This window comes from Labeo rohita, chromosome 8, assembly GCF_022985175.1.
Source record: "Labeo rohita strain BAU-BD-2019 chromosome 8, IGBB_LRoh.1.0, whole genome shotgun sequence".
Lineage (NCBI taxonomy): Eukaryota > Metazoa > Chordata > Actinopteri > Cypriniformes > Cyprinidae > Labeo > Labeo rohita.
The window spans coordinates 21649178-21675506 of record NC_066876.1 but is presented as its reverse complement, the minus strand read 5'-3'; the positions used below and the strand labels follow the sequence as shown (position 1 = coordinate 21675506).

General features: G+C 34.8%; 1 protein-coding gene across 2 annotated transcripts; it reads left to right on the top strand.

Moving 5' to 3' along the window:
* Positions 1-240: 240 nt before the first annotated feature.
* LOC127169822 (tumor necrosis factor receptor superfamily member 14-like) lies at positions 241-16291 on the top strand. Of its 2 annotated transcripts, XM_051117461.1 has the most exons (9): positions 241-2149; positions 2730-2855; positions 2972-3121; positions 14415-14459; positions 14607-14732; positions 14987-15142; positions 15227-15314; positions 15389-15567; positions 16149-16291. In XM_051117461.1, exons 1-9 carry the CDS (start codon positions 2032-2034, stop codon positions 16175-16177), a joined length of 1017 nt encoding a protein of 338 aa, XP_050973418.1. In that variant the 5' UTR covers positions 241-2031; the 3' UTR covers positions 16178-16291. The 2 variants fall into 2 exon arrangements, with proteins under 2 accessions (XP_050973418.1, XP_050973417.1); XM_051117460.1 differs by lacking the exons at positions 241-2149; positions 2730-2855; positions 2972-3121 and adding an exon at positions 13185-13531 and having other exon boundaries at positions 14204-14459.
* Positions 16292-26329: the final 10038 nt, after the last annotated feature.

The following is a 26329-nucleotide window of genomic DNA, read 5'->3' as shown; positions in this document are numbered from 1 at the left end:
AAAAATAAAAATTAAGGTACTTAACGAAGAAATAGAGGAAGTAAAAGAAGTTAGTGTTTCAGCAGTAGTTCTAGATTCACAACTCAAATTTGACAAACATAAGTAGGCTGTCAAAAATAGTTAAAGGTGCAGTGTGTAATTTTTAGCGGCGTCTAGTGGTGAGGATTCGAATTTCAACCAACGGCTAAGTCCCCCACTCACCCCGCCCTTTCGAAACGCAGAAGCTACGGAAGCCGACACAGGACAAAAATGTCGTCGTCTGTTACACCTGACAGTAGCCAATGTACAAATGTAAGTCAAAGAATTATATTTACTTAATTATTCAGTAAACCAATATGTTATTGCGAATATTATTGTTGCAATGATTTTGTATCGTATTTCATATTGTCTTACAGTGTGGTCTCAAACTAATGATTCTTTAATTAGAAAAATTTAAATGCTGTATAATCGGGCTCTAAAAATTTTGGATAAAAAGCCAAATCATTGGCATCATTGTCACATCTTAAAGAAATCGAATATGCTTAATTTCACGAATTTTAAAAACTGTGAATGTGAAATTGATTTTTAAATGTTTGTATAATAAGGAAGCGTCTGTTTTATGTAGTTTGGTACAGAGCTACGATGCTACAGGTTGAACCACCAGGAGTACGGAAAGGATGCTAATAAAATTTAGAAAAAAATAAAAATGCAATTTATACCGAGATATGTTTTATAAAATAACTCGAAATATGAATGCTATGGTTTTATTTTTCAGTTCCTTAAATTAACTAATTTGTGGGAGAGAATATAAAAAATATATGAAATAAAAAAAGGGGAGGGAGTAAGTCATTTTGATTCAAACTGCATATCAGTTGGTGGCGGAAATACACCATTTGTTGTTTGTCAACGGCCAATAAAATTTCAAGAAGAAGAAGAAGAAGAATTTCATTGGTTCTGCGTGTGTAAAGTCAGTTGCGCCAGATTTGAAAATAATCTAATGTAGGTTTTGCTAAACTTTTAAAAATCTATCTATATGGACAGTAGCAGCAGTTCTCATGCAGTGCATTTAGGCGAACTCAAATCAGATACAAAAGTGCTCGACCACTATTACTTTCATCAAACGAGAATGGCAAGGGAAACATAAACCAGGTAAATATTTCCACTTGTGAAGAAATCGCTAACAGCAAAGCCGTAACCATGTCTTGAACATTTCCTCATAAATTATGGAGCATAAATTAAAACTGATTTGTTTAATGAAGTACAAACAAGTAAAGGAAATTATTGGAGTAATTCTAGGGCTGCGTCCGAAAGCTCTAAAAAGCATTTCAAGGCAGGAAGCCATCAAGGCACGTCCGAATTCAAATTCTGCTTCACTTCCTGTCTCCATCGAGGTCTATATTCTAGTTTTGCTTCTGTGAGCTCTAGCCCTGCCTTATCACTTTTTCTTTCTTTCTTTTATTTTTTTTTTTTTTTTTTTTTGGTCATCGAACAGCAGAGGGATGCATAATGGAGTGCAGCAGAGCAGTGCAGAGATTTCAAATATTGCGGGGACAGTTTGTTATTTCTGATTTTTGGGATGACTTGTTTCACCGGCCCTGCCTTACAATACGCGGTTTTACATACAATCAAAAATTAAATCTGTAACCTGCGTATTTTAACCAGTAGTAATGAAAGCAGTAATGAAAATCTTGCTTGCAGGATTGAAAGAGATAATACCTCAATAATCTCATAGCTCTTGTGCAAAAATGAAATACACAGTTTTCTCTCACAATAGAGAGAAAGGAGCAAGTAATGTATATTTATGCAGTTATTCTATTCTATGTTTTCAGTGGAGAGCATGAAATTGATGACACATGGTTGCGGGTATAGAAAAGAAACATTGTTTTAACGCCTATCTGGTGTAACTGAGGGCATGTTATTAAACAGAAAGTTTGTAGGTTCTTTCAGTTTCTATTTTTTTTTAAAGCCATCTAACATGAATTTCTTTTTCAGCTTCATAAGAAAAAAGTTTGATCTTCTCTGGACCAGTGATGATTCTTTTAGTTCCTTGAGATGTACATATGCTGTACATTCATTTATCTGTCAGCATTACTACCTCTCCTTTGTATGGCAACATGCAATAATGCAGAATATGAAATTAATAGAGAGTGTTGCCCCATGTGTGATCCAGGTATGTGTGATCCTTCACTCATTACCACAACACATCTATGAGGTCAGATTTAAAGATATCAAATTTGATTTTTTTTAATCATTTGTCACATGGTGCCAGGCTTAGAATGGTCTGTAATATGCTTATGAAACAGTCTTTTAGGTTTAATCAGAGCCTTGTTAAATATAGACATCAGCCGCTTGGGTATTTCTATTTTTTGGTGGGCTAGCAGGAGCAGGTAGTAAAAGTAATTTTTTTTTGCATAAGTTGGCTGGCCAGGTTGTTGAAATCTATTTATATACATTTATATAATAATTTTATTTAACAATGTCAAGGGACATTTTGGTTTTTCATTATATACCCATTTAAGTCATTTATTTCACAGATGTAGTATTAGGTGGTTGCCAAACATGTTTGAGAAAGCTCCAGAAGTACACAAAAATACTTAAAAATGTATTTATGTATTTATTATCACACAACTGACATAAATATACAGATGTACAATAAATAAAGCTTATAAAAATGCGTAAATATATGTACAGATTGTTCTTTAGAAAAGACATGTAAAAGTATTGTGTTTGTAATTATTAATATTGTCTAGGAAAGCGAGTTAAGAAACACTGTGATGAAAACACAAGCACAACATGTGATTCATGTCCTGCGATGACCTACACTGATGCTCCAAATGGACTCACAGAATGTCTGTCATGTTTTGTCTGTGATTCAAGTGAGTAACAATGTATTTACCTTCTTGTTAGCCTTGTTTATTGCCATGTTTCAAATATATTGTAACAAATATATTGTGACTAAAAATTGACGGATTTGTTTCCTTTCTTGTCAAAGGTAATGGGCTGAGAGTAAAGCAGGCATGTACGCCGATATCAAATACAGTGTGTGAACCTCTGTCAGGTTTTTACTGTATAGACTTGCTCTCCAACTGTAAAAAGGCGATGAAACATTCAACCTGCTCACCTGGACAGTACGTCAACCAAACCGGTCAGTCTGTTATAACTCAAACAGGTTTATTATACATTCACAAAAACTGACAGGTTGAGATGATGTCCGAGAACAATAACTCGTGTCAGTTTGCATATTGTTCCAAATGTTCCAGATATGATTATACCAGAAGACCCTCATGACAGACAGTGTTTGCTTGTGACTGACAGCACCTGACAAAACCACCCAAAAATCTATTTAGTTACGATTATGAAATTATTAGTTGCTTATGTTATTATTCATTTTGTGTGCCAGATGCTATACTGAATAATGATTTCACTACCTAATGTGAGACCAGTCACTGCCTTTGGACCAGTCATTGCTCATGGAGTTAAAACTCAAGTACTGATATTGTCTATTTCTGCGTGTGTTTCTATAGGAACAGAATTTAGCGATACTGTATGTGATGACTGTCCTGCTGGTTCATATTCAGATGGCACATTCTGCAAATTGCATACAAAGTAAGTACCATTATTTTACAACAATGAGTCTTCACACATTCTTAAAATGCATTTTGTACATGTGTTGTTTTATAATTTTACACCAGATGACCAGGGGCCGGTCGCACCAGCTGGGCGTACGCCCGGTTGTAAGACTAGGCTGGACGTAAAATGCGCTTTAAGTTGTGCGTAGAATTTATACCCGTTGCACCATCTCGGCGTAGTGCTACGTCTGAAACTAAATCTTACGCCTAGTCAAAGGTAGGCGTAAAGTGAAAAGTCACGATTTGTTTGGACATGATTAGTTTTTAAATACTTACTGCAGATGCCAACATTTATGGTATTTTCGGGTAGGATAATGTGGCCTATAAACAATTATTATAGGGAGGGGTCAAGCAACACATGCAAGCAACGCGCAAACTTTGCGCAAGAATTATAAAAGTGAAAGTAAAAAAGAAACTACGGCTTACACTGTATTAACGGCACAAATTCTCTCAGAGACAACGAGATACGAATCTACTTTACCATGCTGATAATGGTATATAAAGTATTCCCTTAATATTTCTATTCAACATCTTGCTGGGACAGTATAAATGATTGGAAATACTTAACGTCTTTAATTCGTCTCATCATTTACAGCATTCCTGCCATCCAATAATCGCAGTAGGTTTTGTGCTTACTTTTTAAGCAGAAATAAAGTATTAGCTTTCAAATTCTGTCAATTCTATCATAAACTCTACAATTTATAAATGTGGTGTTTCAGCCACAGAAAGATGTCAAGAGGCTAAAATGCACAATTGTCATGTAAATTCACATTTACCTCAGGAAAGACATTTGTTGTACATAAACTCAATAGCAAGAAAAAAAATAACTCTAAAGAGAAGCATTGTATTACGTTCATTATATTTTACTTAACTTGTCTTTATTTTTAGTGTTAGTCTGAAGAAATATGTCATGGGAATGTGCAGGGAGACTTCAAATACAAAAACGTGGACATTAGGAAATATTTCGGAAATTATTTTGTGGTGGCTTCACTTGTTATGATGTCTTGAGCAATTCAGTTTTATATTAGTAGTTGTAGCCATTGCAGCGTGTGTGTCGTCTCAGCTATCACTGCGGAAGTGTGTGTTTGCATGGACGCGCATCGTCTACGCCAGGTGTAGTTGCGCCTGGTCGTAGTTTTAGCTGGTGCAACAGGTGTAAATATTTATCCTAAAGTTGGACGTTGCAAAGCCCAGTGTAAGGCTTACACCCAGCTTCTTTACGTCTAGCTGGTGCAACCGGCCCCACATTTTGTGGTTAAATTTTACTCTTTTCTCTCAAGCAATTTAGGCCTATTTGTAGTTTAACATGAGTACCACTTTTTTAACAGGTGTGAATCTCTTGGGAAAACAACAGTCAAAGCAGGAACTGAGACATCTGATGTTGAATGCAGTAATGGAACACCTTATTTACAGATTGTGATTCCATCTGTGTTTGTATTTGTGGTGATTGTCATAATTGCAATTATTATTATTATACAGAGAAAAAAAAAGCCTTACAGTGCAGCATATGAAGTTACTCCTCCTCAAGATGTGGATCAGACCACTCGGACCAATACTGTTTAAAACAACTCCTTGTTGTTTTAAACAGAAAAGAAGTATTGTTATAAAACATCCAACAGCACGACTGTGGGAATTCACAACTTTCCCAAAAACAAACCAGTGCTGTTGCATGATGTTAAGTCCCTAACGTGAAAGCAAGTTAAAAACATTTCAGTTCCGTTTTTTCCTCCCCACCCTGAATAAATGTTTTGATATCAATGTACATGTACAAAGTAACATGTACAAAAATAGTTCATTTAAACTGTTCAAAAGACAAGCATAATTTCCATAACAATATGCCAGCCAACAATTAACAAATGAGCGCAAATTCTAAAACGTTTAATGAAGCAATGCTTGATGGTTCTTGTTTCCTTAGATGATTGTGTTCCTCTGTCCTTTTATTTTGTTTAGTAATACTTCTGAACTGCAGTTATATTACCCTAATACCCTTAATCTGTGATGACATTTTAAAGAAATTATTACAAAGTATCTTTACAAGAACACCCTTTGCTGTGTGTAATGTGATGTATGTATATGGTGATGGCTGCGTCCGAAAGCCTGTCAGGCAATGACTTCGAAGGCTGCGGAGGCAAATCCGAGAACAGTTTCGGACAGGGTTCAGATGCAGTGTAGCGTGACGTCGTTGCTAGGTTACCTAATATTTATGTTATTTATGTTATATTATGGAGAAAAATGATCTTATACAGTTATGTATAACCGCTTTAATAGTACATAAAGAGCTCAGTGTCATTGCCCTCTGAAGGTCTGTGCATCGGAGAAGATAACTGAGAATGGCAGCTATTTTTCGCTTAAAAAGTAAAAGCACTGATGCAAATATTAATGCAGAACAGGGGTGTATTCCAAAAAGCAAGGTTAACCCTGAACTCTCGGCTGATAAACCCAAACATTACTTATTCAAGGTATGCTAGTTCTATTATAAAGTAACATGTTTAATTTCAGCAGATTATTTTTATTTATATAGCCTATATGACGCTCACAAGATTGTGGGAATATGAAGGCAGCGAAGGATACATGGTCTAGCTACTGAGCATGCGCACATAAGTCTAACATTATTTTTTTGACACTGTACAACAAACTAGTACATCGCTGTACAAAAACTGTTTTTGTATTATAGTAAGGGCTAAGTTTAGGATGTGCCTTGATGCCTTGCCGCCTTAAAATGCTGACCTCCCTAGGCAGCATTTCAGAGCTTTTGGAGGCAGCCCCCATATCTTCTATTTATAAAACAGATAGTTTCGGTCCTTGTTTCTGATTGGTTTAGCCGTATTCAAAGCTGTTGTAAATTACTCTACAAACATACACCTTTGTGTATGTCTGTGTGTTGCTCGGCAATCACTTTGTTACAGACACAGCTGTTTCTGAGGAACTACAATGAGCACATTTACATGCACACCAGTAAGCTGATAACTCACAAATATCAGCTTATTAAAATAACCAGGTTTCCCCGTTTACATGCATATCAATAACCTGACAATGCAAGTAAGCTGCGTTTACATGACTTTATTAATAAATCAGGTTATTTACCTTTAGTGATGTCAAAACATAATCATTTGTGTATCAGACTTCCATGTGTTTGTCAGTTGTGATTTTAAAAAAGCTTGTAACATGTTAGCGCGAAACTTGCAGCTCATATTGTCTTCTCATGCAGTTATAAATGCAGCGTTTTGACTGAACCACTTTTACTTCTGCTGCATGAGATGAGAACACTTTTATAATTTTCTGAATCATGAAAGAGTTTGCTTTTGTAATATGTTTCCTTGTTTACTGCAAAACATTTTCTCTGTGTAGATGTGCATTAATCTGCACTAATGATGCGTTCCTCACACATGCACACTTCAATAAGCCGAAAGAAAGCGTGTTATTGCTTTTTACATGCCATGCGAAATTGGGTTAAGAGGCAAAAAACTACCTTTGTGGATCGGTTTATACTTACGCTGTTTATGACCTTATTCTGATAAAAGAAAACGGGTTACCGCGTTTACATGACCATGGGCATTTTCGGCTCAAGAACGTGCATGTAAATGCGCTCATTGTTTGGCGAAGAATAATGTTTTATTAACACAATAACACTTTATTTATTTTGTATTATAAAAGCAATAAGCCCCGTGAAGTTATGTTTCACGTGCCTAACGCCCCTTCGCTGTTATAAATTCACTGTAAACCACGGCTTCTTGGGGCTTATTGCTTTAATCATAACTAGTTTTCGAGAAGAAGTGAGCATATTTCTTTCTGTCCTCATCACTGTCATAAAATGATTAGTTCCAGTCCTCAATTCTGATTGGTCTGCAGCTGTGTTTTAGGCTACGTTTACACTAGTGCATTTTCATTTTAAAGTGCAAATCTTTTGCTGCGGTTACATCTGTCGTTTACGCTACTCCGTCTCTCTCGAAAAACTGAGACTTGAAAATGCTACAGACCCTGTTTTAGTGTGAAAACTCTGCGGTTGTGTTTCAGTGTAAATTGAGAATTTTGAAAATGATAGCATGTATCCTTGGTGACTGTGTAAACAATAACATCATGCTCATTATAAATGGTCATGTGATATGCGTTTTCGTTTTGTGTAGTGTGGATGGAGATCGTTTCTGAGAAACGCAGTGAATACACCAGTATAGAGAGGAGGCCTAAATGTTAACCTTATTATTGTGCTTTTCACTGTCTGTGTACGTAAATGTTTTGTAATGTTCTGTATCCATCTTTTTCTTACCATTTTTTTTTCTTTCGTAAGAGTGAGACCCATTTGTAAATTTTACAGGTATGGCTTCTGGTCTGATCCATGTCCAGCTATATTTAGCTGTACAAAACAGCTTCTTTTGCTGCTTGATATTGCAAATTTGTGTGTCTTATCATATTATTTCAATGTATTATCTTAATTATGAGCACACTGGTTTGTTGAGAAAACAGTTTTACTGTTTGCTGCATGTTGTTATTTTTCTCTGTTTCCCTATAGCAGATAATGAACCAGAAGTCTCACCCATAGACTTCTGCGTTGAGGAAAAAGGTGGATACATTTGTTTTGTTGTTGATGTATGTTGTCAAAAAATACATTTGCCCTGATTATGTATTATATATTTTGCAATAAAAACGAAATAAATAAAAATAGGTGAGACGGTCCAATTCATTAAAGGTTGTTGCATCTATTTCAATATGGTTCATTTGTACATTTTTCAAATAATGCCATTGTGAGTATTCAGCTTATATTGGTCATTTACAGTCGTGGCTGATATTCTGAGTTTTTGGAAGTGGCCATTCACCTCATTCTCTATGTCAGAGAGATTTATCCATCTGGTATCTTTCAGAAAATAAAGAAATACAATGTATCTGTGCAGATAATGTTTTTAAGATTGATGTTAACGCTGTAACGCAGCAGTAACAATGCATTACTGCTTTATTAATCATGGAGTGGGAAAATAGAAATAAGAGAGAAAATAGGTAGAGTTAGTGTTGAATAGAAGGATGATTTAAACACTTGTATTTAGTAAATACGAGTGTTTAAATTTTACATTGACAGAATGTCATGCCATCCAGATTTAAATCAGTACATTTAAGACATGCTGCATTGTGTCAAGACACTGAAACAACAATATAATAACATTTGTGTCCATAAATACTAAGCAGACTGAGGCTGAAGTTGTTGTAGTGGTGATCATGGATAAAGTGCACCATCCAGTGGAGAGATTTGTGTTTGAAATCTTAGTCTCTTCTGCCTGTTCATCAGGTGAGTGATCATCAGGTAGTGGGTTCAGAGGTGTTAAATCAAGGTTAAAGTTGTGCATCTTTCTCATGTGTGTGTTGGGTTTTACTGTGTCAGCGCAGAGACTTTACTGTCTCGTGGAAAAGCTGCTGAGAGCTATGATACTAAAGATTAGTGTTTGTGATGCTGTTCTAGACAATCCTCCAGATAGGAGCTCAGCCCAAAAACTGATTTTAAATAGCCCTGATAATGACCTCACATTTATTAAACTAAATTTAAATGTATTTACATAATGGGTGGGTGGGGGGGTGGGGGTGGAATTAACTGGCCTACTGTAGCTGTCACAGAAAACGTTGTATTTTCTTTTAATTATTTCAGTCATTTATTTTGTAAAAAGGTATTTAGTACACAAATGGTGTACAATTTATTGTCAGTGTTTATTTGAAAATTGTATTTGAGTATTATGAAACTGGGTTAATAGTGACACCTACAGGTGAAATGTGCAACGTTAGTTGAATTTGTCACATGATCTAGCTGGACACATTAGTATCAGATTCACAAGAAGTGTACACACGCTGAGAGCTGCATGATTATTTGTTGTAGGAAATACATACATTAATGTCTCCTGGATTTCTGATTAGAAGGCGCACACGGTATGTTGTTTATTCTTTAGATTTCATCTGTTAATTTATAATAACGCACTATGTGTATTGATGTTGGTTCAGAAACAGGAACACACTCATATATCTGAATGTTATTTATTTGTTTCAGTTTTTCACGGTGTCATGACGTAAAGATGTAAAGATGTCAATGATATCCAAAGGGTGTCACGATGTTCAAGTGGTGTCGAAAGTATCAAGATGGCGATGACGCCGATGCTTGCTCTTTGCAAGAAGATAATAAACGTTAAGACATCAGTTGAAGCGTGATTCTTTTAATCAGAAGAAAACCTTCAGGAGCCGTTACACCTACTTTTAAACAGGAAACTGAAACTGCTAGTAGGTGATGGCAAGTCTTAATAATCGAGTCAGTAAGTCATTAATTCAAATGATTTGTTCAAGGCAGCTGATTCATTTAGGACTGTTTTTATGAATGGCTCATTGAATCACTGACCCCAGTGGCTTCTTGAAATATTTTCTCTGTACTGTAATTTGTAACAAATTTGCCCAGCTCTTCTGCCACACTCACTTGAGTTAACAACCCGCACAAGTCACTAATCCAATCACTAGTGAATCAACCAGGTATATATAAGCACCCACCACTCTTCATTTCATACCTATGACTTGGAAATAGACTGCTTACCTGTACTGATCACCTGTGTGGATAGTCTGTAAGCTTCTGTACTTCAGCAATCTCTCTTGCAGTCTCCAGCAATTCCTGTTAATCTTCCCTCATTCTGTAGGCCTACCCTGGCTACAACAATTAATTGCAATAATTGCAATAAAGAAAAGCAGCTGCATTTAAGCTGCAACATTTTGAGATGTAGCCCATGGACAATATATCAAACAAGCAGATAAATTATAAAAATGTATGTAAATATAGGAGACTGGGTTGGCATTAAACATGTATCTGTTATTATGTGCTACTGTCACAATAGACGAAATGGAGATTTTTTTAGACAAGACAAACACAATAGTAGCCTATTTATACGTTGACTGCCTCTGCAGTAGGGTGGTGACAGCATTCCCTTGTCCCGCACGTCGCATATTGAGAAAATGTCCCGCATTTTCATCAGCCTGTTGGTTTTTGGTTTGATCATATTAAGAAAACATCCATTCTTTTGCCTTTTTTTTTTTTTTTTTTTTTTTTTTTTTTAGAAAGCTTTTTATTTAATCTTTTTGCAGCGTAATTTTTTGCGCGAAGGATTTGCGGACCCCGTCAAGTGATCCAGCACTACCAACAGAAATGGTCGAGCGCACACGAAAAAACACTAATAAATACCAGTTAAAAAACACTTTCTTACCACTTTTTTCTTATTTTAATAGTTCGTTTGATGTGGTTTCTATGGCGTTATTTTAATGACTAATGTCTAGGGGGAGCGCGTAAAAATGCGCACGCACAGGTGGATCTCTTAACTTTCAATAAAAAAGACGCGCTTTTTGTCGTTTGCATGTGCGCGGTCAGAAATATAAATTGGCGTATATGACAACTACTGATGTAAGCAGTAGTTACATAGCATAACAGTAGAAAATATATCTATCTCACACGTGTCCCGCATTGTCCCGCAAAATCACATCTATGTCCCGCAACAGATCTATTGCCAGGTGGTCACCCTACTCTGCAGATATGCTGACTGTACAGCAGGGGCGGATCTAGAAAATAATTTTTGGCAAAGGGTGGCATGGGGTCTATGAGGGGTGGCAACTCCAAAGAAAGCCCCCATGCATAGTTTTTGTGGATTTATAGTCTGACATACACAGTTCACAAATATTGCATTACCATTAAGTAATCATCTATACTGTTTAAAAATAAAAATAAATAACAACATTTCAATGTCCATCATGGCACCAAGTCAATAAACAATATATATAAAAAAAAAAAAACTGGTTATACAGTAAATGTTTCTGAGCTTGTATCACTAAAGAAGACATGTGATTCTATTAAATTACTACTTAGATGGTATAAATCACGTTTTAGTGCAAGTTTAAGATGTTAATTTCTCAACATTAGAAAGAAATATTATAATATCAAATTATAATATCAAAGCACTGAAACTGGATCAGTTTTGGAAACAATGTTTGATTTTCTGTTATTAACAGGTGGGAATGTCTGTAATCACTCATGACATACAATCAACCATAAATATCAACACCTCAGCAACTGCATAGCAAGAGCCTAGCAACCACCCAGAAAATCCTAGCAACCAACTGGCAACACTTTAACAAACATCTAGAACATGTAACTGACCAAACTATTTATGTTTTTAAACAAGTCTTAATGCAAGCCAGCATAAATTTATTAATTTCAATCTATTTATTACAGGTATTGTTAAATGATTACACACAGTTCAAATACAACGATGACTTTCCTGCCCAGTGAACACTCATGAGATCAATAACACTAACAAAAAAGTTTTAGGAATTCATTTGCAACTCAATGTCTATTACAGTATACAACATAAATTAAATTACAGATTGAGCAATTAACATTTGGGAAAAATTATTTTCATTGTACTACTGTAAAGTAATCTTGCAGCAGATGAAAAGCACTAGAAAAGTTAAAATAACAAAGAACTGTATATGAACGCGGTATGCACCACAATGCAGTACAGTAAAAAAAAAAAAATTAAAAATTAAATTCAGCATCCTCTGCACATTTGGCTACATTTCATTACAGTATACAGTACTATTTGGTCTCCTGACACAAGACTATATCTCTAGGTAGTCATTTCTCAGTTCTGCAAAAATGCAGTAGACTACACATAAAAAAAAATGGTTACAAATAAAATTTGACAGTCACACGTCTAAAGGTGTACAGCATGTACTACAGTTTACTGTACATATAGAATAGTGAAATTACCATCATCTAATATACTGGTACTGTACTATAATTATACTGTGTGTGTAATTATAATACCCATGTAAATGATTCGTTCATTTCTCTCCTCTCTCCATTGTTGGATGCAGAGATTCTGATTGGTGTGTCATCAGTTTTGCTACTTAATGTTTAACTTATTGTTAAACTTTTTGAGAAATATGTCTTTGTGTCTTTTAGCACTGAATGAATGGTTTGGGAATATAAGCCAACTAACATCAGTTACATTGTGTTAACAATCGAGAAAACTGCAATATGACCAGATGCTTACCTAACTCTGCTATTCGTTTCCGTGATCGGCATCTTCTTATTGATGTCATGCTATTACTATTTCGTCGGATACAGAAAAAAGGCCTATAACCACGATGAACGTGTCGAGCGAGCGGTCAGAGAATCGGATCACCAAACAATTACGCGATGAATCTCAGACATATCCAGACGGGATTAGATTTCTCAGAGGACTTCTGAGTTAGCTGAGAAGCAGTAATTATCTGATTCACGAACAAATACGTTAGTGAACTGGGCCGCGCTTTGTGTTTTTGATTTAAAACGAACCGGTTCATAAGAGTCATTGATTAATGAAGTCGAATACATTGGGCGCGCTGCGTGCGCGTGCACCATCGTGCATATTTTATTGGTGATAATTCTGGGGTGGCAGGTGGGGTGGCACAACTTTTTCTTAGGGTGGCAGTTGCCCCGGTAGATCCGCCCCTGCACACAAAATACAAGACTTTGTGCTGTTTTTGGGTAGTGTAGATCAATTTTTTTAAACAAGTTTAATCCTGATTTTCTTTCACAGATGTGAAGCAATGTGACTTCCTGAAACAAATCCAGGAACACATCTGATACTGAATGTGGAAATCCCCTTACTGATGTAGCAACCATTCTTAGTGTTAAAATAACTTAATAATTAATAATACTTTGTAAATTACAGTAGTGAATTTTCACTATATGTGTTGAAGAATCAATATTCTAAAAGCTCACCTGATGTGTTTTATCAAACCGCGGATGGCTTGACCGCAACTTGGCAACCCAAACATGTGAAAGCAAAAATATGAAAGCAAAACTGGACTTGAATGACGACGCAAGAAATGTCTACATTGGTTCTGTGATTGTGAATAACCAGGCTATTGGGCTGGTAAGTTGTTATTAAGGTGTGACCTGCCATACTAAATAATGACTACACGCGCTACCGTACAAATTTTCATAACCTTGGAATTATAACGTTCTATCTTTTTAGTCAAAATCGAGTTATTCACATATTCTTATTCTGTGACAACTCATTATGTGATTTTTAAAAAGTTGTTTACATTTTGGGACTTTTTTTTATTTTTTAAAAAAGTATATGAAATGCACAAACTTTAAAGCTCAGTATCTCAAAATCGCTCAGATGCAGATAGATTCTTACAAATCCTTACAATAAAAGTGTAAGTCAGAGGCAACACACGATCGTCTTAATTAAAAGTAGTGAGTGCCGATACCCTTCTCTTCTTAAGCGGTGATGATCTTAAAATTAGCTGATGATTATTAAAATATATCTGTTGCTTTTGTTGACACGAACTCCTTTAAATGTGCATATAGCGCCCCCATTTTAGGAAATCAGCTTTCTGATCAGTAAAAACGCATGACGCTACCAGGTGTAAACATGCCTCTTTGTTATTAGAGGTCACGGACATTTTTGATACCGTTTTATTATTATTATTATTTTTACTTTAGAATTTGTTCTCATAGTTGAAGATATACCTGCAAGAATATTGTGCAGAGGTGATCTGAACCTTGAACATGTGTCTCTCTCGCTCTCTCTTTTAAGGCACCCATCAGACCATGCAACTACTGTCACAGGACTAATGTGAAAACAGCACAGTACCAATGACATGTGACAAATGTTTTCTCTGTAGTCACATTAACACATTAAGTAAACTCAGCTGAGATTTATGTTACCATGATCACTTTAAGTATTACTGTTGTTCTTGTGATTGTTCTTCTTAACTATGAACTTTCTGCTTGTGGATGTGGACGTGCTGAATATGAGATAAACAATCAGTGCTGCCCCATGTGTTCTCCTGGTATGACTGCCCCCAAAAATGTCTATACATTATGTACACAACAATTAATTATGAAAAGAACTTTGAAATACCCCTCTTTAGAATAATACAAAAATTGTTCCTCTATCAAGTAGGCCTATCTCAAACAGACATGTACTGCATCTGTAGGGAACCATGTTCATTGGGACTGTACAGATGATACCAGCACAACTTGTGCTCCATGCCCTGAATTTACTTTTAGTGATGAACCCAATGGCCTCATGAAATGCTTTCCCTGTACTGTGTGTGATGCAAGTGAGTGTTTCCACTTTATATCGGTTTATCTAAATGTGTAATTTGTTATAGACTTTAGCATAAACTAGCTTGATGGTGAAGAATCAGGTCTGTTAATACAAATGATTAGTTGCCCCAGCAAACATGAAACATCCCTTAAATTAATATAATGTAAGTTGCATGAGATGCAACTGTAGTGTATATATCTAAAACGTATCTGCTAAAAACACATAACTTAACGCATGATTGTTTTTACTGACTCATTTCCATCTTAGGCCAAGGTTTAAGAGTAAACAAAGCATGTACTCAGTCATCAGATACTGTTTGTGAGCCACTGGAGAAATTCTACTGCATTAACAAAATGAAAGGCAGCTGTATTTTAGCTGTGCAACATTTGGAATGTAGTCCTGGACAATACATCAAACAAGCAGGTAAATAATTCAAATCTATGATATAAATACACATGGACAGTGCATGAAACACACTGATAATCACAATACTGACTGTCTCTGCAGGTACTGGCTCCACAGATACTATATGTGCTGACTGTACAGGTGATACATATTCAAATGGATCTTTCTCATCCTGTTTACCTCATACAAAGTAAGTGCTTACATATGCTGTCTATGTTTGCTGTTGATCATAATTTTTCATCTTATCCTGGTTTTCATTCACAGATGTGAGGACATGGGATCTACAGAAACAAATCCAGGAACATATTCATCTGATACTGAATGTGCAGTTCCCTATACTGCAGCAGCATCCTTTGCTCTTAGTGTTATAGTTGTTTTAATATTAATTGCAGTTATAAGCATTGTCACAGTTATTTGGAAAAAGAAGCAATCTCAAAATTCTGGTAAGCATTATGAAATTTGATAAAAATATTTTTGCAGAATGAGACCTAGACCCATGGTAAAAATTTGACCATATTAAATAATATACAACTGATTTACTGTTAATATAGTTGGGCAACTGGGACTCATTAACAGTTATTTGTATACACTGTGCACTGCAATTAGCAAAAATATAGTGATGCATATTATTAATTAAATCACTAATAATTTTCTCTTCCTTCTATTCATACACGAATACAGGTATATTGAAAACTCTCTTTTCACATTAAAGATAAAGAAATAAAACAAATATTTACAAAGATTTAAATAACAAAATTTATTTAAAAAAATTAAAAACGTTTGTTTTTATTGAAAGGAAACAGAAAAGTATTTAAATGAAAAAGCCATGTCAAAAGGTGAGAGTAAAGAAAGTCATATAGATATAGGCATATCCATATCAGCTAATGTACAAGATGAGAAACTTCAATGGCATAATATTAGATTTTAATTATGAATTAATATTTTGACAGTGAAATAGCAATGCAAAACATTATTTGTGTTTATGCATTCTGAAAAGTAATGCTTTTCTTCACTGTGTTTTCAGCTGTTGGTGGCCGAAAAAATATTAAGTAAACAGAGTGGAAGCACAAGCCCTAACAACAGTTTCAACTCAATCCACATGAAGGAGTTTTCATGTCTGAAGTCCAGCAGCTAGCCCAACAAAAACTCCTTGGAAAAAAACAAAAACGAGGGGCACTTAGGATTTTCTTATGAAGTATTGTGTTTTCCAAGCTTTTAAAAAAGAAATATGTAGCAGCAATATGAATGTGAGCAAGAATAACTGTATTACAAAACTGTATATTGTATATTATTCACATTCTAAAACACTTTTTTTAAAAAAAAAAAAACCCAGTATGTTAAATTAGTTTTGTGTCAAATATTTTTTATAGATTTATTAAATGTATTCATTTTTGGAAATTATATTAAATCAGCCTCTTTTTAATAACACAAAGTACATGCTCACCTGCAACTGATTTAGTATACTTTAGTGATGACACATCATAACCTTTCAAAGGAGTTTGAGGTTTCTATTTCATTTAATTATTATTATTATGACTGAATAGGCTTATTAGATATTTGTATTTGCATATTAGTTGGACGCGCACCCTTTTGTTCTCCACTATGAAAAGACTAATGTTTTGTGACAGTAGAAGAAGTGGTATTAGCCCTATATCTGCTGGTAAGTGGTTTGAAAGTTTTATTATTGAGGAAAACGCGTGACCTGCAGGTTTAAACTCCAAATGGCATATCACAAAACTGCCATTTTTAAGGCAGTTGACAAATATCGACCAGTAAAGGCTATAGATCTCCATTTTGTTTTTGAATCACTGTGATACTATGATAATGCTATTTCTTGATTTCCTTCGTTTTGATTCATTTCTAAAGTGAAAGTGATTTACCTATCTCCTCCACTCACGTAGTTGTTTCCAGTTAATCCATGTTCAGCTGTTTTCATAAAGTAAGAAATCTTATATGATTATCGACTGTGTTACATAGGTGTTTCTTGAACTTTGAGCACTTCCCAGAAATGTAGGTTCATTCTAGTCAAGTCAAGTCAAGTCACCTTTATTTATATGCCGCGTTTAACAATACAAAATTGTGACAAAGCAGCTGTACAGTAATAGGAAATAGTGCATCAATAATGCAAAAGGGCAACCGTAAACACTCAATTTTCAGTTAAAGGCAGTTCATCATTGAATTCAATAATATCATTATTCAGCTCAGTTCAGTTCAAATAGTATATGATATCGTTTGAAAATTAAGTGTGTCCCCAACGAAGCAAGCCAGAGGCGACAGTGGCAAAGAGCCAAAACTCCATCGGTGACAGAATATATGAATAAAAACATATTTGTAATTTTTGGGTAAACCTAAATATATGAATTAGAAAATACTGTTAGCAAAAGAAAATCATGTTTTCTGAATTGGAATAATCTATGCATTTTAGAATAAACTAAATCTTAAATTAAAAATAAAAAAGTGTCATTTTTTGTTGTAATACTTAACATTCAAAAATGTTAAAAAGCTATAAATTACTAAGACAAGTTCAAACAAACATGTGCTGCCATTTTAGGAAACCATGTTTATTGGCACTGCACAGATGACACCAGCACAACTTGTGTTCCATGTCCTCCACTAACTTTCATTGATGAACTCAGTGGCTACACAGATTGCTTTACCTGTAATGCATGTGATGCCAGTGAGTGTTTAATCTTTTTATATCTGTTCATTTGGATTTTTTAATGGTAATTTTGCACATTTTCTTAAATATAAAGTATGTAGTAAAGTTGATTTTTGCATGATATATTAATATTCACTGTATTAAAAGGGCATAAGAGTCAACAGTTTTTGTGATGTTTTATGATTATTTGTTGCATAAAGTTTCAGCATGTTGTTACTCTATGAGCTGTTTTTAAGTGTTTTATTATTTTAGCTGTTTTCATATAGAGAAATTGTTTATGTTTTTCATATTTTTTCAGTTTTTATGAATGTTGTTTAGGCCTATGTTCTCATTACAGCAGTTCATGCAATAAGAACTATCACCAAGTTCAAACTTTGTGTTTGCATCATTAAAATTATAAACTCTTTTAAGACTATATAAGCTCTGTCTCCCCTGTTTTACTGTATTATTTACCATTGGAAAAAGTGTAATGGCTAACTTGGAACATGTGAGGCACCTCCACCAATATTACAATGGCAGTAACATCAGTTGCCAACCTTCACAATTCTGCGACAGTTACAGTTAACGTTGCACAGTAAAAGAGTAAAATATTACATATCTGTATGTGACACAAATTTGCTGGTAATAATGCTGTAAATGAGTCCTACCTGTTGAGACATTCCATATTCCGCCTTACATTGTAGCATTTTTATCAAGGTAAAATCTACATATGCTTCTCAGCTAAAGTTTGTTTAGTGTAAAACATGTTGAAAATTAGCGAACAGGTTGTTGATTCATTAAATGATAAGCTATTTCCTCAAAAAAGCTGCTTATTCAGCGTAATGAAACCTCTCCTCTATGACATGCATTAAAAAAAAAAAAAAGCCCTGTTGTCTCCTTCCCTAATCTTAAATTGCAGTGAAAATTCACACTCTTACTGTAACTGTAAACTGTAACTGATTGTTGTAGAACCACCTGCCACTGATGTCACTGCCATTGTACGATAAGGTGCCTCACATGATCCAAGTTAGCCGTTATGCTTCTTCCAGTGGTAAGTAATAACAGACCCTCTCATCTCCCAGTAATAAGACAATCTTTGCCTGAACTGACTGGCAGACGTGGTTTTGGAAAGAGGTGTAACACAGAACACCAGGAGTAAGAAAGTTTTGGGTTAATCAGTCAAGTTAACCTTGCTTTCTGGAACACACTCCTGCTCTTTCATTAACATTTTCATGTGCTAATTTAGCAAGTACTTTTATTCAAAGTGACTTAGATATTAGGAACATTAATAACAAAAAAGCACCCTAACTGATCATCTTTCATATGATGAGCTTCTTTGACTTCCCCTGACAGTTACAACTGATGTTGTCATTGGGTGCTTTTCAGCTTCGTATCTCGTGAATAATCGTTTAGACAAATTTGGGCATTGGTAAGGCCAGTATGGGATCCTGGCTCACTACATTGGGACACTGATATTACCACCAACATGACAACATCCTCATTTTTAGGGCTGCACGATAAATCGCAACAATATTGACTTAAGAGATTGACTATTTCAAAACTTTACAGCACTTTACTTACCAACTTTTCACTGTTCAGTATAGATATGAGAATGTTATATGAAATTAATAGAGAGTGTTGCCCGATGTGTGATACCGGTCCTACATAAGACTGTCCTTTACTCATAACCACCATAGATGCAGATTAGATCAGATAATGGGGTTATATGATGCTTTTCCTATCATAACCATGTCCCAGGAAGCTCCCCAAAAATACACATTTTGTCTCCCTAATTGAAAACACTGATTGTTAAATGTTAAAAGAGCTGTCTCAGCAAAGGGATCTCCCTTCCAAAATTTGTTGGCACATGGACATGGAACATGGCACATGGAGGCTAGAATCACTGGTCCAATAGTGATCTATAGTGAAAATTTGAATGTGTTTTGAGTGTGTTATCCATCACTGCATTATGACTCCAGCATGCATGACTCCAGTCTAGTGATTAGATTACTTGATTTATTTCTCTTTAATTTTGATTTGAATATTCACAACTTAAGTTGTTTAGCAGAAGCAGACCTGTATAAACACATGTTCATGCAGTTCCTGAAAATAGGCATAAAGTAAACAATCAGTCAATAACCAATATTATAGTCTTATTTTAGTCTGATTATTTTATTATTTTGATTATTTATTCCACACAATTATCAGTGGAGTGGAATGGACTACGAGTATGGCAGGAATGTACATTAATATCAAATACAAACCCGATTCCAAAAAAGTTGGGACACTGTACAAAATGCAATAATTTACAAATCTCATAAACGTATATTTTATTTACAATATAAGATAAATAACATATCAAATGCTGAAAGTGAGACATTTTGAAATTTCAGGCCAAATATTGGCTCATTTTGGATTTCAAGACAGCTACACATTTCAAAAAAGTTGGGACAGGTAGCAATAAGAGGCTGGAAAAGTCAAATGTACATATAAGGAACAGCTGGAGGACCAATTTTCCACTTATTAGGTCAATTGGCAACATGACTGGGTATAAAAAAAGCCTCTCAGAGTTGCAGTGTCTTTTAGAGGTCAAGATGGGCAGAGGATCACCAATTTCCCCAATGCTGTGCCAAAAAATAGTGGAGCAATATCAGAAAGGAGTTTCTCAGTGAAAAATTGCAAAGAGTTTGAAGTTATCACCATCTACAGTGCATAATATCATCCACAGATTCAGAGAATCTGGAATAATCTCTGTGCGTAAGGGTCAAGGCCGGAAAACCATACTGGATGCCCATGATCTTCGGGCCCTTAGACGGCACTACATCACAAACAGGAATGCTACTATAATGGAAATCACAATATGTGCTCAGGAATACTTCCAGAAAACATTGTCGGTGAATACAATCCACCGTGCCATCCGCTGTTGCCGGCTAAAAGTCTATAGGTCAAAAAAGAAGCCATATTTAAACATGATCCAGAAGTGCAGGCATTTTCTCTGGGCCAAGGCTCATTTAAAATGGACTGTGGCAAAGTGGAAAACTGTTCTGTGGTCAGACGAATCAAAATCTGAAGTTCTTTTTGGAAAACTGGGACGCCATGTCATCCGGACTAAAGAGGACAAGGACAACCCAAGTTGTTATCAGCGCTCAGTTCAGAAGCCTGCATCTCTGATGGTATGGGGTTGCATGAGTGCGTATGGCATGGGCAGCTTACACATCTGGAAAGGCACCATCAATGCTGAAAGGTATATCCAAGTTCTAGAACAACATATGCTCCCATCCAGACGTCGTCTCTTTCAGGGAAGACCTTGCATTTTCCAACATGACAATGCCAGACCACATACTGCATCAATTACAACATCATGGCTGCGTAGAAGAAGGATCCAGGTACTGAAATGGTCAGCCTACAGTCCAGATCTTTCACCCACAGAAAACATTTGGCGCATCATAAAGAGGAAGATGCGACAAAGAAGACCTAAGACAGTTGAGCAGCTAGAAGCCTGTATTAGACAAGAATGGGACAACATTCCTATTCCTAAACTTGAGCAACTTGTCTCCTCAGTCCCCAGACGTTTGCAGACTGTTGTAAAAAGAAGAGGGGATGCCTCACAGTGGTAAACATGGCCTTGTCCCAACTTTTTTGAAATGTGTTGATACCATGAAATTTAAAATCAACTTATTTTTCCCTTAAAATGATACATTTTCTCAGTTTAAACATTTGACATGTCATCTATGTTCTATACTGAATAAAATATTGAAATTTGGAACTTCCACATCATTGCATTCAGATTTTATTCACAATTTGTACAGTGTCCCAAGTTTTTTGGAATCGTTTTTGTACAGTGTGTGAACCTCTGCCAGGATATTATTGTATAGACTCAGCTGTCCAAAGGCCACGAGACATAAATCCTGCTCACCTGGACAATACATTAACCAAACTGGTCAGTTTGTTATCATTTAAACATCTTTACTATACATCCATAAAAACAATACTATAATAACAATTACTCTGCTTGCATTTATTTTAAATAACTGAATAATGGAAATAAGCATATTGTTACAAAGCAGTTTTACAAGACTTCATTGCACTTGGGGGAAGTACTGTAAATGTGTTTCCTCATTACAGACAGAGATGGGAAGTAACGAAGTACAAATACTTTGCCACACTAACCATAGCCTAACCATGAAATTTGTAGCCAAAAAAAAACCTTTTACTGTAAATTTGTAGTAAAAAATGCCTGGAGATTTACCATCCTGAAATTTTGTCCCAGTCCTGCCCTGTTCTACAATGTAGATGTTCAGCATTGATACATTCATTAGCTAACAACATTTTAAAAGTAAGTTATTTTGTATTTATGTGACAATATGACATGAGGTCCAGTTCCCAGCGTGACACTAAAACAGGTATAAGTAATGGGAACTTTTTACTTTAGTACAGAGCCCATACTTCTTTACTTTAACTTAAGTAAAAAAGTGTAGTCAGGACTTCTACTTTTACCAGAGTATTTTTAAACATGAGTATTTGTACTTCTACTTGAGTGAAGGATGTGTGTACTTTTGCCATCTCTGATTACAGACATGGTTTACTTGTGACTCTGACACCACCTGGCTGCAGAATTATTACCACGGATACTCTCTGTGAGAGGAGTGTGCGTTCTGGTGTTTGTCATTTTGATTATTCTAAAATAAATAAATAAATAAATAAATACATAAAGCAAAGTAGTGGATTAAATCGAGTTACAACCCAAGGACCCTTGGACCTGTAAACCTTTTGTCCCAGTGTAAAAAAAAAAAACTTATCCATCTGGGATGTTTATGAACCAACAATTGATCTGCTTTATTTCACTGAAATGGTTTATTCAGTGAATTACTAGTTTGCCACCATAATGTAATCTTTTTCAATAGTAATTATTATATTTTAACTATATTATTTATCATTTTCATGAGCCCCAAAACTGGAAGCTGGTCCTTTGTTTGACCAAGCTATTTACTCTCTTGACCAACTTTTAAAGATTAAACTTAAACTTAAAGATTAGACAAGCAAAATATTTAATCATGATTATTTTCATGTGAATGTGCCTTCAAGCAAACTGTACATGCTGCTTGAAACACTGTCTAAATTATGTTTTTAAATCAACATGTTAAATAAACTGATTGAATGAATGTATTTGTCAGACCAATTTTTTGTTTAGTTATTTCCCTTTTTACCATATGTTGTAGCTCAACTTAAAAAATCTTTCAACAATATTGGGAATTAACTGGCCGTCCAAAAACAGACCAAGCCTTTCACATGATGTTCTCTATGATGAAAGCAGAGCATTAGCTTGAAACCATTGAAAAAAATTCAGTTCTTTGTTTTTCCAATCCACCCTAAATGAACGTTTTGATTTCTTTACATCTTTTACTGTTGTAGTAATGTAATATTTTTTGCAATCCTCTCTTTGCCATATTTGACTCTCTTTTGCCAAAAGGTGTTGTAAATTAATACTCAATCATCACTCAGTTAAACTAAAGGAATGTGTAGTCATCTTGTATACTAGTATAAGTGTTGAAATGAACTTTAAATTTTGAACATCGAACTCTCATTTGGACCTCAAGAAGACTGACCAGGGGGTATTCCAGAAAGCAGGTTATGTGACAGATATGTTTACAGGAAGATTAACGAGTAATCAGTGATTTTGCCAAATCATTTTGTGAAACTCTTCTTTAATAAAACATTAAACCATCAAAAGCTTATGTTAAATATAATGAAATTAAACGTTTCATTTTGTTTTACAAGTTAAAAGAATTTTTTTAGTTAAAAAAATTATTTATGAGTACGTCAACCACTCATGACATTACTTTTGTAGACAGACTCACAAGACCAAATTGGCGCACAACAGAAAAACAAAACAAAACAAAACAAAACAAAACAAAAAAAAAAAAAAAAAAAAAAAAAAAAACAAAAAAAAAAAAAAAACAATGCAATAAAACATTATGCTACAAAATTCTAGTAATGCCTAAGTTAACGGTCCGTCCGTGTACCAAGTACTTATAAGTACGTATAATTGGTTTTCTCGTTTTTGTTTTCAAAACAAACAAACAAACAAACAAATGATTGGTTTATGCAATATTTACATTTTCTCGGGAACACAAAAACGAATTTCATTCATATTTTCAATTTTGTTTTCATTAAACGTCTTTCAAATGCAGATATTAAAAAGTCAACAAAACCAAATCGAAAAATTAAAGTTTTTTTGAACAAAGCGCGTTTTAGTACACCGGAAGCTCTCTGCTGCAGTACAGGGGGACCATTTGTGATGATTGAATCCACCTGATCCTAATAGACCCCTACGTGCTTTTTCTTGGCAATAAAAGAGTTACTATCAAGGATGATAACATGTGGGTCGACAGGATTTCGCGAATATTTCAGGTTTACGAAACTTTCAAGTGGGTTAAATTAGCCTGTTAATGAACTTGGCCGTGAGATAGCAGGTTGTTTCTTATGAGTAAGACCAGACGTCTGAAATCTTTGAGACGACACCCGATGGCACTTTAGTCGAGTTAACTGTTAGTCTTGTATGTATAAAACTGTTTGAAGAAAAATTGAAAACTTTGTGAAACAGCCATTTAAACGCTGTAACGTTAGCACCTTCTATATAAGAATTATGGAGGCTGTAATGTAATATGTTAACGTTGAGGAAACGCAGCCCAGTTCATTCATTTAGTTGAGTGAAAACTTGGGTGTTTATTATTATTATTATTATTATTATTATTATTATTAATCCAAAACAAAACAGGCTAACTCAAGAGTTTAAAGCTACATTTTTATTAGTCTAATAATTATTATTCTTATATAGTTTATTAATTTGATGTACTTCAAGGCAAGCATATGGCCATGAACACAATGCGCAAACTTTCACTTTTATACTTGCCCAGCAAACGCTTAATGTGGCAAAACGGACTAAGATGATACTGACTAAATTCAGTATAAACCTTACTGTTGTCAAACGATATACCAGCAGATATGAACGCGCCATAAGAAAGGCATTATGTGATATTAAAAGGATCAACTCTGTATAGGCAAGCAGACGAGCCCAGAACGCAATGCATTAAATAGCGTAACAGAAAATAGAGGCAAACAACAACCATAACAACTACAACAAAAAGAAATGTATAAATACATATAGAATGTGTAGTGCAAACATATTCCACAGGCTTTCGATATATGAGAGAGAAGAGTATGTAAAAAATAGTAATAATAATAATACTAAAATACATTTGTAATATATACTGTTACTGCTAATAATATCCAGTTAAACATATAACATATTTTGTAATTTTGTAGATACATTTCTTACAAAATATACATTGTGCACAATTTTACTGTTGTTTGTATTATATTTTTATGACAGGTTGATGTTTTTGCAAAAGACTGCATTCTATTTCCATCATGGAGCAAGTAACACTGGATGGTTTGTGTAAGTCATAATTAAAACATTTTTGATGATTCAATGTGTTTATTTTTTTATTTTTTATTTTTTTTATTTGCTATACAAGAATGGTTTAAGTGATGGCAGATACAGTCAAGTGTACAGGTCTTTTACATATAAGTTCAGTAGTTCATGTTCGGAAATACCAGTTGAACAGTTATTTTTTTTAAATGTTCTCAGCTGCTGTGTGGTGGTTCTGTTCTAAATCATTCAGTGTTGTGTGTTTGTTTTTTTTTTTTTTTTTTTTTCCCATTTATTTTTTTGTGTCTTGGTGGTTCTTATGGGAATGATGAAGTCTGAAGTGTATTAAATGATATGTTGTCATTTCTGAAGTTGAAGCTGAAGTTGTAATATTCATAATTTTAATAACAGAGACAATGTAAAACTCTTTCCCTTAAAACACATACTGTAGTACTGTTACTACTTAAGATTCATTTACAGTTGCCTAATGTTACTGACCTTTGTGTTTTTGGGTATGTTTAATAGGAGGGTTGCTCAGATCATTTTGTCCTGGACATTGGATGGAGTTATCCTGTAAAGATCTTCCAGTAAGTTTTTGATTCATCACATATTATTTGGCATATTCATTGTACATTGTATTTATTTAATTCAATTACATATTATGTATTCAATTACATTGTATTTATTTATTTATTGCTTGCCTGCAAACATTACCCAGGGCATTCCAATGCAGGGGTTCTCCATTAATTGTTGTCTTTGTGCTCATGGTGAGTTTATATGAAATTTACATTGACAATCACATCAGTTTTATTAAATTATATAAACTTAAAGTGATGGCATTTAGCACTTTGTAAATCTCTCTCTCTCTCTCTCTCTCTCTCTCTCTCTCTCTCTCTCTCTCTCTTTCTCTCTTTTTTTTTTTTTTTTTTTTTTTAAGGTCTCCTTCAAGGCACAGTTGAAAAAGTTGAAGGTTTGGGCAATTGTGGCCTAATTGTTACTGAATCAGACTTATAACCCAAAGATCACAGGTTTGAGTCTTGGTACCATAGTAGGATAGTAGGTGGAGGGAGTGAATGTACAGTACTCTCTTCCACCTTCAATACCATGACTGAGGGGAGACCCTTGAGCACTGAAC

Excerpts from the sequence above, each read along its gene's own strand:
- LOC127169822 (XM_051117461.1), top strand. The coding sequence starts at position 2,032 with ATGTACATATGCTGTACATTCATTTATCTGTCAGCATTACTACCTCTC. Across the intron at positions 3,122-14,414 it reads TGGACAGTACGTCAACCAAA|CTGAATATGAGATAAACAAT; the intron begins CCGGTCAGTCTG and ends GATGTGGACGTG. Across the intron at positions 15,568-16,148 it reads GAAGCAATCTCAAAATTCTG|CTGTTGGTGGCCGAAAAAAT; the intron begins GTAAGCATTATG and ends CTGTGTTTTCAG.